The sequence below is a fragment of the Phalaenopsis equestris genome, unplaced genomic scaffold, assembly GCF_001263595.1.
Source record: "Phalaenopsis equestris unplaced genomic scaffold, ASM126359v1 Scaffold001057, whole genome shotgun sequence".
Lineage (NCBI taxonomy): Eukaryota > Viridiplantae > Streptophyta > Magnoliopsida > Asparagales > Orchidaceae > Phalaenopsis > Phalaenopsis equestris.
In genome coordinates this window covers 365,124-377,864 of record NW_018165496.1, presented here as the reverse complement: position 1 = coordinate 377,864, position 12,741 = coordinate 365,124, and the positions used below count along the sequence as shown (strand labels likewise).

General features: G+C 30.8%; 1 protein-coding gene across 1 annotated transcript in view; it reads left to right on the top strand.

Moving 5' to 3' along the window:
* Positions 1 to 5,355: 5,355 nt before the first annotated feature.
* LOC110032906 (beta-galactosidase 6) overlaps positions 5,356 to 12,741 on the top strand; it is a 22,921-nt gene continuing 15,535 nt past the window's right edge. Inside the window, exons 1-9 of the mRNA XM_020736692.1 lie at positions 5,356 to 5,750; positions 5,824 to 5,919; positions 6,079 to 6,191; positions 6,287 to 6,353; positions 6,439 to 6,531; positions 6,672 to 6,818; positions 6,947 to 7,035; positions 7,248 to 7,353; positions 7,728 to 7,815. Coding sequence (XP_020592351.1) covers positions 5,550 to 5,750; positions 5,824 to 5,919; positions 6,079 to 6,191; positions 6,287 to 6,353; positions 6,439 to 6,531; positions 6,672 to 6,818; positions 6,947 to 7,035; positions 7,248 to 7,353; positions 7,728 to 7,815 — 1,000 coding nt within the window. The 5' untranslated portion in view covers positions 5,356 to 5,549. The remainder of the gene's footprint in view (positions 5,751 to 5,823; positions 5,920 to 6,078; positions 6,192 to 6,286; positions 6,354 to 6,438; positions 6,532 to 6,671; positions 6,819 to 6,946; positions 7,036 to 7,247; positions 7,354 to 7,727; positions 7,816 to 12,741) is intronic.

The following is a 12,741-nucleotide window of genomic DNA, read 5'->3' as shown; positions in this document are numbered from 1 at the left end:
AGAATTTGATAAAAATGAAAAATAGGGAAAATATTACATCAGGACTCCTAACGTAGAGCTACGTTTAGAGTCCAATGAAATGACGTCATGTGAAGTTGATAGCAAAATTTAAAAAAAAAAACATTTTAGCACAGGAGAATATTTCCTCCGTGTTATTTCACATTATTCAGGTGTTATTGTGGTGGTATTCATGTGTTATTGTGTTCTGGGAATATTCTCGGTGTTATAATAACGCAATAACACATCAATATCACCATAATAACACATGAATAACGTGAAATAATACAAAAGGAATATTCTCGTGTTGCCGGGCCGGATCACAGAAAAATGCGCGCGTTTCCTTGAAGTCGCATATCTGCATATCAGTGGACTCCGAACGTAACTCTATGTTAGAAGTTCTGATGTAATATTTTTTTCATGAAAAATATGGGTTGGTAATTTATCATGAATCTTGATATTTGAATGAATTTTAAAAAATGGATGAAAGAACGTCGTAGATTTGTAAATAATGTGGACATTTGTGAAATTATTGCGGTATTATTGCATGTAGTCTCTTGGGGCACTTTTATAAAGAAAGTCCTGCCAAATGTCTTGAAAAAAACCAAAAGAATCTTTACGTTATCTGATATAACTTTTATCACTCTGGATTTAAAAATTGTTGAATTTTGAGCTGAATATGTAGGCATTCTATCAAAGTCCATTATTCTATTTACTTATTAAAATTATTATCTATTTATAAGCATTCAAATCCATTTTTTAAATGTCTATTAAAAATTATCATTCCATATCATGTATCTAGATAATTTGAAGGCCATTTAAGCTTATTTTAAAAATTTCAAATTTAATTTTAATAGATAAGTTATCATGTTCTATCAATTAAAGGGCCAATTATTTACGTACGTATCGCCTAATTGCTAAGTATTTACATATCTAACGTCTATAAACTTTAATCTTTGACGTTTATATCGTCATGATATTTCATAACACAACGAAAATACTACCATTTTAAATTTTAAAAATTGAAATAAGCAATGTGGTATGTAAAAATTAAAGTTTAGGTGCTAGATGGTAAAAACAATGGATTCGAGTGAAGTGTAAGTAAATTTTTTTAATTATAATTAAGAAATATAATTTTTGGTTGAGTACTTTAGAGTGTATTTTGGTATTAATTAAATTAATTTAATATAGTTAACATAAAAAATATACATTGCATGTTTTGGTTAAGGAGTTTAGGAAAGATTTAAATTTTAATCAGGCGAATTAAGATATAAATAGAGTTATCTATAATATGGTTTATGTGATTTAAACATATAAATTTTCGATTTTGGGTAGGTTTCAGAGATAAATATGTTAAACTATATAATATCATATATATATTATACATATTATAAAATATAGTACATGAATAAGAGAGAGATAACATCCAATTATCTAACATAGAATAAACACACACGAAATAACTTGTAATAAATACATACACTTAACAAGGCATTGAAAAACCATAGATATATTTTCGGTTCTAACATTTACATGTTGAAAACAAGTTGATTTTTAAAGATAAATATGAAGATATATTGCTCGAAAGGTTTAAAAGTAAATGGGGGTAATTAAAAGCTCTTTAATTTATGAAGAAATTTCGAATTCTTCTTACCTAGCTCTAAATTTAATGCTTTGAATTGCTTCTTGGTTGTTTCCTAGCCTCCTTGCTTCTTCTTTTGGTTTGTTGGAGAACTTAAAGAAGAGTTTTCGGTTTGTCAAGAAGAAAAGAAAATCAAAAGGAATATGAGAAAGAGAAGGAGAAAATCTCTTATAATTGGCGAGGAGAAAAGAATGGTGCTTCAATGTGGCGTGAATGGGAGGGACGAGAGGAGTTATGACTAGTAAATAGGGAGATAGTGGGCAGTTTTGCAAGTTAGTGTGGTGGAATTAATGGTTGAGATGAAGGAGGGAAGATTTTATTCAAATTTAATGGCCAAGATTTGGTCTAATGGAAAAATCCACAATTTTCATTGCTTAGACCAATAAAAAATGATCACTAGGATTACTGAGAAGGCATGTGGGAATAAACAATTAATTAAATAATTAAGCCAATGACATTTTTGTAAATCAGCCCAAAATTGGGTTTTCTCTAAAATGGCAAAGGTTGATCGAAAAAATTCAAAATTATATACCATGTTGAAGAGGATAAAATGAGAAATCTAACAGTTTAAATGATTTCAAAAATGGAGTTGTGTAACTAAAGTTGTGGCCATTTGAAGTTCGAAATTGGTTGACTAGGTGGTTATTGGTGGTTAGGAAGTTGACTTTGGCTAAAAATTTGACTTTGGTCAAAATGATAGAGAAAATAGTATGAATTCAACGGCCTAAATGGTTTTGAATAATTCAAGCTCTATAAGAAGATGTGACTGGTCAAAATGGGCCCCACCTTAGGAGAGAGAAAATCAACAATTTTGACAAAAAAAATTTATTGGACTTAATTGGCCCAAAAGGTGCATTTGATGTCTTTTAAAAAATATTTTTGTCAAATTATCACTTTATCTATACTAATAATTATTTTCTCTCTCCTCATTATCGTTTCTCAAAAGTTATCCAAATGGAGTCAAAATTGAGCATCAAAGAACTCATTTGAAATATTTTGATATTGTGGACACAATGGTGAAATATATTTTCAAAAAACAACGACTCATTAAAAAACTTTTATGTGAAACCATTTTCATGCATGAAAGCTTAGTAGATAGCTCTTACATAAAAATTATTCCAATTGATCATAAGATTGGTTTGCAATATCTTTATTAGTTATAATAAGCTTCATGCAACTCTTAAAATGAGATTTTAAGCCTTACAATGATCTTTAGAGAAAAATCAATAATTTTATTGTTTTAGTTAAGATTTAGGTCAAGTGGAGTCTAACCAGGCTTTAGTCAACGAAAAGAGGATTGACCAAAAATGAGGTCAACACGCATAAAATGCATAATATTCAATTTTAATTATAAATATTACCATATATATATATTACGTGCATGCATTTCATGTTTTATGTATCAATATTTATTTGTGTATTTGCTTTTTTATTTATAAGATATTTATAAATATATTATAACAAATTGATTTGATTTTTTTAGTCATTTCTACTTCCTATAAGGGACAATCAAATAGTATTTTTTGAGAACACTTAGTACATTTAAAATTGAGAAGTGTTATTTGCTTTGCTGTTTATGAGTATATACTTGAAATAATATGCTATTTAGAGTTAGTTTTACTTCACAATCATAAAAAAAAATATTGCATCGAAGTGTAGTTGTGGGTGGTTATTACATTCACATGTGACACTCTTATTTGGATCCCACATCTTTTCTTTGTTGATTAACTTTTGTACCATTAAAATAAAGTAATGTGGTTGATAATAACTTGAGGAACAATTACCAAATCATTCACCTTTAAGGTCTTTTCATTGAAGTAACTTACATGCCTGCACTTTCTCCTATGCTAAACAATATCTCCATGACATATAGATATTAATTTATAAATATTTTTCCCACATTTGGGCCCATATAAACATATTTCATATATCATTTGAATCAATCAGTTGATTGGGTAAGGAAGGATTTGTGATCGATGGTTTGTAGCTCCTAAGAGGAGGAGAGATCTATAATAGAGGCAATAGGGTTCGTGGAGTTTGATTTAAGGGAAAAAGCTTGAAAAGTGAAAGCTTGGGATGGTCAATTTATTCCAAAGGAATTGCAAACTCCAACAATTGATCACAAATCAATTGCAAATCCCTTAATAAAGATGAATCAAGTTTGATCCCATAGTTCCTTGTCAAATAAACAATTTGTGAAGAATTACAATAGCTAGTAATAATAATCATAAAAAAATAATTTCACTATACTTGTAGCCCTTAGTTACTAGATATAAACCCCTAAAACTAAAATTAGTCAATCTATTCTAAAGAGTGAAGACTAGCAACATTTCTCCCTACATATTTTTCAATAAAAAAATTTTATGAGTGCCTACCACACAAATTTTTCTCTCTCTCTCTTAATGCATTCAAGTGAAATCATCTTTCCCATTAAAACTTCTCTCTCAAACTAACTCTATAAATACATATTTCACCTTTTACAACTTAAAATAGCACAAATTTTTGTTCCATGTAAAAGATTTGCATGCTATAAACATAAAAAAGTAATCTTTAAAGGTTAGACATGTAAATACATAGAAAATGTGTGCTATATACATAAAAACGCCCCTCATATTTAATCAAAAGATTTCTAATCCACTCACACCCCAATCATTTCAACCTCAAAACAATTTCATCATTCAAATCAACCAAAAAAAAATCAAAATTTTTATTTAAATTGATAAAAAATTTCCATAATTGCAAATCGGACCCTCAAAACCGGTCCATAAAAGCGTTGCGGGCTCATTGGAAACAAAAGACAAACGTGCCGTGAGAGTCCTTCCATTCCCCTTCTTTATTACTTGCTGGACAACCACTTCATCCAGATAAGAAAGCAATTGCTATTATTATATAGCCTGGCAAGCCAACATATTACACATAGCCCCCCAAACAAGAAAAAATTATAATAGAAATTTACATGCATACCCCAAAATTACTATATGTTTACATATCCATTATCCAACAAGCAAAAAATTGATATTTTTATTTTTTAGAGGGTTACCATGATGATATTTTTTAGGTGATGTTAGGGATTTGAATGTTGTGTATGTAAATATGAAATTTTGATGGTTAGATATGTAAATAGGCAAGAATTGGGTGGGTTGTATGCAAATGCCCCACAATTTTAATATAATGATATTTATTTTATAGATAGAACATATTAATATTTTAAAAATTTGAGTAATTGTCTTATAATTATGAATATTTTATCTTATTATTTTAGTACTTTAACTATTATCTTTTTTTTTTAATAAATATTTTTATAATGTTCTTAAAAAAACTATTTTTAATATAGTTTTTTTGACTTATTGATCTTGTGTGGGGCAACCAACATAATGAAGTAGGAGAGTGGATAAACTGCAACCATTATGAGAAGGAGAAGCAATATTTAAATGTGAAAATTAGAAACTATACATAAATACTAAAAATTTTATAATAATTACAAATATATGCTCAAATTTTATTTTTTATTTATAATATGAGCAAAATATTTGGATCATATTTAAGAAAAAAACAAAATCTATAAATTAAGATGAGAAGCATGGAATTTTATTTACATTAATTCTAATATATGAACAAATATTTGATGAGTAAATTTATCAAAATATTAGTTTTATAAAAAAATTAAAGTCTATAAATGAAGATGAGAAGCATGTAAAATGTGCACCACAAACCAAGCAACCTCTTCCTTCTCATTGCACACTAAAGTCTTCGTTATAGTTATTCCTAAATCCTAATCCACAACAACTCCTATAATGCTCTCTTTAATCGGATCATTAAACGCAAATCAAAACCCTTTCTAAACCCTGCACTCTCACCTCACTGTAATCACATTCTCTTCTTCCTCTGAATTCGGAGAGCAGAGGCAGCCATGGCGAGGTGCTCCAAGATGAAACCTTTACCCCCTTTCTTCTTTCTGTTTTACTTCCTGGTGGTGGTTCAGTTTCTGAGCGCAAGGAGCTTCTTTTCCATGGCTTCCAATGTCACTTACAACCGCCGTGCACTTCTCATTGAAGGCAAGCCCAGAGTCCTCATTTCCGGCTCCATTCATTATCCTCGCAGCACACCCGAGGTACCCATCATCAGCTCCATTGCTCTCTTTCTCCCTCTCTGGAGAACTCCTCCTTCACATTTTTGAGTTGCAGATGTGGCCGGACCTCATCCGAAAGTCTAAGGATGGCGGGCTTGATGTTGTGGAGACCTATGTCTTTTGGAACCTCCATGAGCCCGTGCGCAACCAGGTTCGATTGAATCTATAAAGTTTTTGTTTTTACCGTTCTGAGATGGTTGGTGGTTGATCTTCTGCTTGGCTTGTTTTCATCTTTACATTTTCTGTACATTTTCTGTACAGTACGACTTTGGGGGTAGGAAGGATTTGGTTAGGTTTGTGAAGACGGTAGTACGACTTTGGAGGTAGGAAGGATTTGGTTAGGTTTGTGAAGACGGTAGCAGAGGCTGGACTGTATGTCCACCTACGGATCGGACCATATGTTTGTGCAGAGTGGAACTATGGGTATTTATACTAAAGTTGTTTGTTTTCTCTTTTTTGTTACTGAACTAGCTTTTGATGGATTTGTTCTCTAATGTCTTTATTGGCTTTTGTTGCAGAGGATTTCCGGTTTGGTTGCATTTCATACCAGGGATCAAGTTCAGAACTGATAATGGGCCCTTCAAGGTTTCACTTTTTCTTCTTCTTCTACTGAATCTGTTTTTATGCACAGAATGGGTAGATCTGTTTGCTTACATTAAACGATTTACAGGCAGAGATGCAGAGATTCACAGCGAAGATTGTAAATATGATGCAGCAGGAGAATCTCTACGCGTCCCAAGGGGGTCCCATTATCTTATCTCAGGTGACTTTTTTTTTTTTTTTTCCAAATTTCTGATTTTTCATCTCCCACCTTTTCTTTTGTTCCAAAAGCTGCCTGCTTTGCTTTAAATTGAAGAAAATGGAGCTCTTTCTTCTGACTCTTGAATGTTGAATCTGTAATAGATAGAGAATGAATATGGTAATGTTCAGTCATCCTATGGTTCAGCATCAGCGAAATCTTACATTAGCTGGGCGGCTTCCATGGCCACCTCTCTTGATACAGGTGTGCCATGGGTGATGTGCCAGCAGGACGATGCCCCAGACCCCATTGTGAGTGAAAGTTTCCTTTTTTATGACTCCAATACTTGTGTTGTCTCGCTTGTTCGTTTGTTTTATTAGTTGTAATATATGAATTTATCAGTCTACCAGTCTGAGCTACTACTTGTTTTGCCACATAGATAAATACTTGCAATGGATTTTACTGTGATCAATTTACACCAAATTCTGCCAATAAGCCAAAGATGTGGACAGAAAATTGGAGTGGATGGTAAGAGTTGTTCTTTACCTTTTAACTGGCTGTCTTTTCTCAGAATTTCTTGGCTGTTGACACTACAGTTTTTCACTTTTTATGCTGTTAGTAACTTTCTATATGAAAGCATATTTGGCCTATTATTAACTTTGGTCTTGTTTTTTTTAGTGCTTGCATGGTTTCTAAGTTCCTCCATTCGATGTTAGTAAATCTCATTCTTTGATATTTAGGTATCTTCAATTTGGTGGTCGAACACCGTATAGACCTGTGGAAGACCTTGCATTTGCCGTTGCACGGTTTTTCCAGCGTGGTGGCACTTTCCAGAATTATTACATGGTAGTGTATTTTCTAGTTGTTCTTATTTTGAGTTTATAGAATCACCTGCTCAACTTATTTGCTCCATCCATATTTTATGCCATCCAATCTTGAAACTTGAGGGTGGCTGGACGAGGCTTTTGCTGCGCCTAGATTTTTACTAAACTCTTTAATATTATAAAATACATTTAAAATTTTGTTCATTAAATATGAATATTTAATAATAATTTAATATTAACTATATTTCTTAATAATAGAATTTAAAACAGTTTTTAAATTTGTTTGGAGATGAAAGCCTTAAATTTAAAAAACCATCACTCCTTAATTTCTAATTTTGTCACTCCTCTCCTTTAGTTCTGGATTCGCCACTGATGCCGCCCATTCTTCTTTTTCAGTATCATGGAGGAACCAACTTTGGTCACACTTCAGGGGGTCCTTTCATCACCACGAGTTATGATTATGATGCTCCTATCGATGAATATGGTAAGCTTACAATACATTAATTCTTTTATTCAATAGTTTTACTCTCTCGGGTTGTTTATTTATCAATGTATGTCACTCCTTTTTTTTTATTATCATTACTGTTTCGGAGTTACCAATTTATGTGGCCTTGTCTTATTTGATGGTGTCTACACTTGTAGGTTTTGGCCTCTTAAAAATTATTGCTAATTCAAATATTTTGGAAAGTTGATTTTCTTTCTAGTGGGAGAAAACTTTTCTATTAAATTCCTTATGGTTTCTAGCAATCTAGAATTGCATCGTCTCACTTTGGATGATTTAGCCTAGAATTAGGTGATTAAAAAATTTGATCATCAATAAGTAACCATTACCAATTATGAAGTGAGAAATGAACTTTCATTTCAAATTAGGATTCAAATTAGGATTAGATCGAAGAGAATTGGCATCTTTTAACAAGAAAATTCAATTGCGTTTCTACCAAACTCCCTAAATTGCTTAATAATGTTGAGTTACATCAAGTAAGCTTACAATAAGGTAAGAACCTTGAAGCGGATAGGAATTGCCCTACATTAGGAATTTTGGAGTGACCAAGTAGTTACCAGCTTTAAAACAATGACCAACATTAATTACTTGTTATGTTGATGTTGGCAAAAGATTTTTGAAATAAGGCATCCTAGTATATTATTTTTTTTTGTTGAATAATTTTAATTGATGTGACCTCTACTAATATAAGTTAAAAGTAAATAAAGATAAAATTTAGAAAAGAAAAAGTATTTGGGTTAGTAAAATAACAATAGAATATATGCAATACAATTTTGGTAAGGATCATCTTTTATTTTCGAATAACCAACCCTTTCCTTATACTGTATGGAGCTGACCAAGTTATGTTTGACCTTCGCCATTTATTGACTTGTGTCTTCCTTGTCTTTTAGTCTTGTATAGTGCCCTTTTATATAGTCTCTTAATGTTGCTCCATGTGTCTTAACCTAATATGTTTGTGCTTAATCCACAGCTCAGGTTAATCCTAAATAGTTTAAACCATTAAATATGTTTGCCTAACTAACAATTCTCATTAATTTGGACCAAGTTGCTTGGTATTAGTTGACTACCAATATTTTTTAGAGTTCTCTAAATGAATATATGATAGCAAAACTAATTTAAAATATAATAATAAAAAAATTAAATTAACTTAAAAGTGTGATTTTTGGCTGAGCTAGAATTGTATCTACTTTGTTCGTTAGCTGAGTTCCATTAAAGTGAGTATGATAAAAGTGTATGATAATAAGATTGAGCAATTTACTATCAACTCGTACTTGAAATCCTCAAAATTTGCTTGACATGAACTTGATAAATTTTTTACGAGACTCTCTCATTGAAATGTTTCAATTAGAATAAATTTTCATAATAGTCTCCGAACTGTTTATATGGAGTTATTTTAGTGCCCAAATCTATAAAAGTGCCTAATTAGTCTCTATATTTTTTTAAATTGAGTTTGAAATAGTCATCTGTAGGGACTATTTCAGCCTCTATCAAAAAAGTCTAGAGACTAGATTGACACTTTTATAGACTTTGAGACTAAAATGACCCATTGCAAAGAGTCACTAATTTACTTTAAAACTTCTCTCATTTCAATTGTTTGGCAACTCACAAATAATTCAAGTTGACTCAAGCTAGAAATGCCATCTAAATTAAAATGATTAGGGGAAAAACAGTTAGAAGGAAAATCATTATTAAGCAATTAAATTTACAAATATTTATATTGTTCTAACGTATTATTCTATCCAAAGAAGTATTCAAGATCACTGATTTTGTAGAAGAATCTATAACATAAATCGACAGACAATTAATAAAATGTTTACTTTCATATGCTAATGAATCTTGTGCAAGTTGAAGACAACAACTAAAGTAAGAGATGGTGAAATATCAAAATATGAACACGTGTTTGTTATTTAATTTTTTATCCAATTATTAGTATTTTCCCATTGATCATAGGAAAGCTAAAATTCAAAGTTGTGATAAAGAAGGAATATTTAGATAGGAAATGGAGAAATAAAGATGAGAAAATTACAATTTTACGTTGGCTCCGTGTTGCTAGCGGAGAGGATATTATCAGACAGAAAGGGTTAGTTATGCTTGCTTTTGAGAAGAGTTATTTATGATTACAATTAAGTTTATGTAGCACTAAGTAGGCTGTATTTTTTAGAGAAAAGATCGTTTAACATGCATCAAGAAGATGCCATGGAGGTGGAGATCATGCTGACCTGGGGCGGAACCAACCCGTTTTTTAGGGTGGACAAAGTTTTAAAATTAATATCATATAACATAAATTCCCACCCTCAATATAAAGTTGGTTATGTCGTTGTGTTGGGCTATGCACCACACTATTGGATTTGTGTTCCCTATCACTTAAACCCTTATTTATGTTTTGGTAATAAAGCAAGGTAATATTATTGATATCATGGAATTACAAGAGAGTTGACATATTTTAATGGGAAATGTTTCAAATGCGTTTCTACCATTCTCTAAATTGCTTAATAATCTAGAATTTCATCAAGTAAGCTTACAATAAGGTGAGTAAGAACTTGGAAGGGGATCGGAATTGCCCATCATTAGTAATTGTGGAGTGATCGAATAATTACCAACTTTAAAACAATGATCAACATTAATTACTTTTTATGTTGATGTTTGCAAAAGATTTTTGAAATAAGGTATCCTAGTTTATTTTTTTTGTTGATGAATAATTTTAATAGATGTGATTTCTAATAAAATAAGTTAAAATTAAATGGTGATAAAGTTTAAAAAAGAAAAAAAAAATTTGGGTTAGTAAAATAATGATCAAATATATGTAATACAGTTTTGATACGGATCATCATTTATGTTACGAATAGTTAACCCCTTTCCTTATATGATAAGGAGCTTACCAAGCTATGTTTGGCTTTTGTCAATTGTTGGCCTGTATCTTCCTTGTAGTTTTTTTATAGTCTTTTGTATAGTCCCCTTTTATATAGTCTCTTAATGTTGCCACATGCGTCTTAATCTAATCTGTTTGTGCTTAATTCGTAGCTAAGGTCAATCCAAAATAGTTTAAACCATTAAATCTGTTTGCCTAAGTAACAATTCAGATTGTGTTCAACCAAGTAGCTCGGTAATAGTTGACTACCAATAATTTTTTAGGGTTCTCTAGATGAATATATGATAAACAAAATTAATTTTAAATTTAATAATAAAAAATTAAATTAACTTAAAATGTGTAGGATTTTTGCTGAGCTAGAATTGTATCTACTTTTTTTGTTAGTTGAGTTCTATTCAATTTTGGATAATAAAAGTGTATTAGAACGAGTTTGAGCAATTTACCATCAACTCAAACTTGAAATCTTCAAAATTTACATGACATGAACTCGATAACTTTTTGAGGAGACCCTCTGATTGAAATGTTTCAATTAAAGGGCTAAAATAGTTCTCTGCTTGTTTATGTGGAGCTACTTTAGTGCCTGAGTCGATAAAAGTGCTAAATTAGTCTCCAAAACTTTTAAATTGGGTTTGAAATAGTCACGTGTAGGGTCTATTTCAGTTTATATTAAAAAATTCTAGAGAGTAAATTGATTCCTTTATAGATTTTGAGACTAAAATGATCTCTTGGAAAGAGTCAATGATCTATTTTAAAATTTATCTCATTTCAATTATATGAAAACTCACAAATAATTCAAGTTGACTTGAGCTAGAAACCATCTAAATTAAAAATGATTAAAGGAAAAATAATTAAAAGGTAAAACAAATATTAAACAATCTAATTTACAAATATTTACAATGTTCTAATGAATTATTTTTTTCAAAGAAATATTCAAGATCACAACAAGATATTGTGGAAGAATATATAACATAAATAAATAGACAATTAGCAAAATTCTTACTTCCATGTGTTAATGAAACTTGTACAAATATAAGTTGAAGATAACAACTAAAGCAAAATATTGTGAAATATCAAACTTCGAACATGTGCTTGCTATTTAATTTTCCATCCAATTATTATTATATTCTCGTAGATATTAGGAAAACTAAAATTCAATGTTGTAATAAAGAAGGAATATTTAGATAGGAAATGGAGAAATGAAGATGAGAAATGTACAATTTTAAGGTGGCTCCGTATTGCTAGTGGAGGAGATATTATTATACAGGAAGGGCTAGTTATACTTGCCTTTGAGGAGCTATTTATGATTACAATTAAAACTATGCAATGCAAAGAAGGCTGTATTTTTTAGAGAAAATATTGTTTAACATGTGTCAAGAAGAGGCCATGGAGGCGGAGATGGTGTTGAACCAGGGGAGGAACCAACCCATTTTTTAGGGTGGACAAAGTTTTAAAATTAAAATCATATAACATAAATGCTCACCCTCAACATAAAGTTGGTCACGCCCCTGTGTTGGGCTTATGCACTACACTATTGGATTTGTGTTGCCTATCACTCAAACCCTTACAATAGAAAAATCTTACTATTAGGCTTGAATTTGAGATGAAAAACTCTTGTGAGAGAAAATGACGATCAACTTAATTTATATTATAACTAGCCAAATTTTTGTGTGAAATGACAAAGGCTAAGTTATTTTACGTTGTAAACACCTAATAGTTTTTATTTAGTATTATTATAAATATAATAAAAAAATTAGTGGTCAAATCTAGAGTTGAATTTATTTTAAATCATTTTTGAGTTATAGGAAAATTTTATAAGATGGTGGTGAGGCCTGCAATATTTTATGTCGCAGAATGTAAGTTTATAAAAAAGAAGCATAAAACTAAGTTAAGTGTTGCTGAGATGAAAATGCTTAGGTGGATGAGTTTTTTGACACTTAGAGACAAAATGTGAAACAAATGTATCCATGAAAGGGTAGGTGTTGCTCTAGTGTTGAACAATATTAAAGAGAGTTGTCTTTGATGGTTTGGTCACATTAAAC